We start from the raw sequence: 2,110 nt of genomic DNA, 5'->3' as shown, positions 1-2,110 counted from the left end.
CTGCCTTGCTGAAGACCGAAGAAGAAGATGAGGAGATAACCGAACAAGAGCTGCGAAGAGCCCTCGCCAAGGGTAAGGCGACAGCTCCTGGCGATGATGGTATCACCTACGCCGTCCTCCGAGTACTCCTGGACGTACCTGGTAACCCCCTCCTCCAGCTGTATAATCTCTGCTACAACCTGGGATATGTACCACGGGACTGGACTTGCAGCACGATAGTACCGATTCCTAAACCTGGCACTGACAAATTCCGACCTGTATCTCTCCCCTCTTGTTTCTGTAAAGTATTGGAACGCATTCTTCTATCACGTCTGATGTTCCGGATACAAGATAAGCTCTCGCCCCGACTGTACGGCTTCCTGCCCCAACGAGGAACACACCACTGCCTCATGGAACTCTACACACGCCTCTGTCCCACCAGTGTAGTGGCTTTCATTGATTTGAAAAGCGCATTCGACATCGCCAACAGGGACATTATCCTCGACCAACTTGTTGACTTTGGCATCAAAGGAAATTTACTGAGGTGGATAAGAGGATACCTGCAGAACAGGAACTCACGTGTATTGTTTAAAGGAGCGTACAGCAATACCAGAGAGTTTGAACTCGGTACTCCACAGGGAGGAGTACTCAGTCCATTTTTATTTAACATCCTTATGCATCGCTTTCTCTCTCTGCTTCCTGACATCGACGGTACAACAATCACTTGCTATGCAGACGACATATGCATTCATTCAAGATCACCACAAGACATGCAACGTTTCCTTCAATCATTTCATTTGTCATCCTCCTCATGCGGGCTGGTCATCTCACCAGAAAAGAGCAGAATTTTATCTTTTCGCCCAGCAAGAACTTTGCCAGAATTCACTGTTGGCAACACCATCGTGCCATTGTGCTCACAGTACCTTTACCTGGGGGCACCAGTTCGTATCACACCTTCTATCCCAGCAAGACAACGCGTACATCCAATTGTTCAAGACCTGCTAACCCGGCTACAGAGACGATTGACTCCTCTTAGGTGGTTAACCAACAATATTGCTGGAGTGTCCATCCCTGTCGCCAGAACTATATATATCACATTCATTCGATCAGTGGTTGATTACCTCTCTCCCGCACTTAGTCAGCTTTCCAAAACTACTTTGCAACCACTTGAAAAATTCCAAAACCAGGCAATGAGGCTCATCTTAGGCTGCCCTACCACAACCAGGATCGTCAATATACAGCAAGAACTTCGTCTACCACCAATTGTAGAGAGAATATACGCAAACGTTACCTACTTCACTATCAAGTGCCTGCACTACCCCCACTTATCTCCTCACTTTTGTCACACAATCCAGACATCGATTGATTTGGCAGAGCCTCGACCTCAGCTTCGTCCCGGTGGCTGCTCACTGGTCCTTAACATCAGTTCAAACATTCGGAGGCTTAACATAAACATTTTAACAGAGAATGAGGACCTTGGCCTCCCACCTTGGCAGACACCCATGCCAACAGTCACCTATACTCCAACTACCAAGTCCGACCTACCACAGCTCCAGAAACAACTAGCCTTAGAAACTATCGCCGGTCTGTCATCTTCTTTAAATGCGGCCCATCATCTCTTCACTGACGGTTCTTTGCAGGAGGACGGTAGTGATGGATGTGCTGTGTATTCCCCCAACATAGAGCCACCACTAGGGGGCTGGGCAGGCCGTCGACTCCCTAATTCGTCAAGCTCCACGTATTGTGAGTTGCATGGGCTCCTGGACGCTGTTACTTTGCTGACACGGACTGGAGAAAACGGCTTGATCATCTGCGACTCTCAGTCAGCCCTCCGTGCTCTCTCATCTACCAAGCCTGAACACCAACAAGTGGTAACACAAATAATGCGACAACTGGCCACAACTCACGAAAACTCACAGAGGGTACACTTCCTGTGGATTCCATCCCATATCGAACTCCTAGGCAATGACACCGCTGATCGGCTAGCAAGGACAGCCTGTAGTATGGATCCACCAGCTGCCACTTCTACTACTGCCTTCCTACCTTCTTACAAGCGAATGGTAAGACAAGCTGCCTGCTCCCCTACTCGCCGCCGTAGCAATGCTGAGAGGGCTACAAGTGTATCTATCCA

General features: G+C 48.9%; 1 protein-coding gene across 2 annotated transcripts in view; it reads left to right on the top strand.

The window, feature by feature from the left end:
* The first annotated feature begins 301 nt into the window (after positions 1 to 301).
* LOC143022582 (uncharacterized) overlaps positions 302 to 2,110 on the top strand; it is a 2,774-nt gene continuing 965 nt past the window's right edge. The window contains exon 1 of one of the 2 annotated variants that reach the window (XM_076180879.1): positions 302 to 2,039. In XM_076180879.1, coding sequence (XP_076036994.1) covers positions 315 to 2,039 — 1,725 coding nt within the window. In that variant the 5' untranslated portion in view covers positions 302 to 314. The other variant, XM_076180878.1, reaches the window with a different exon arrangement.

The sequence above is a fragment of the Oratosquilla oratoria genome, unplaced genomic scaffold (assembly GCF_046742065.1).
Source record: "Oratosquilla oratoria isolate Oo_2021 unplaced genomic scaffold, ASM4674206v1 SCAFFOLD120, whole genome shotgun sequence".
Classification (NCBI taxonomy): Eukaryota; Metazoa; Arthropoda; class Malacostraca; order Stomatopoda; family Squillidae; genus Oratosquilla; species Oratosquilla oratoria.
The sequence above is the reverse complement of the archived record's forward strand: the minus strand, read 5'-3'. Positions and strand labels throughout refer to the sequence as shown.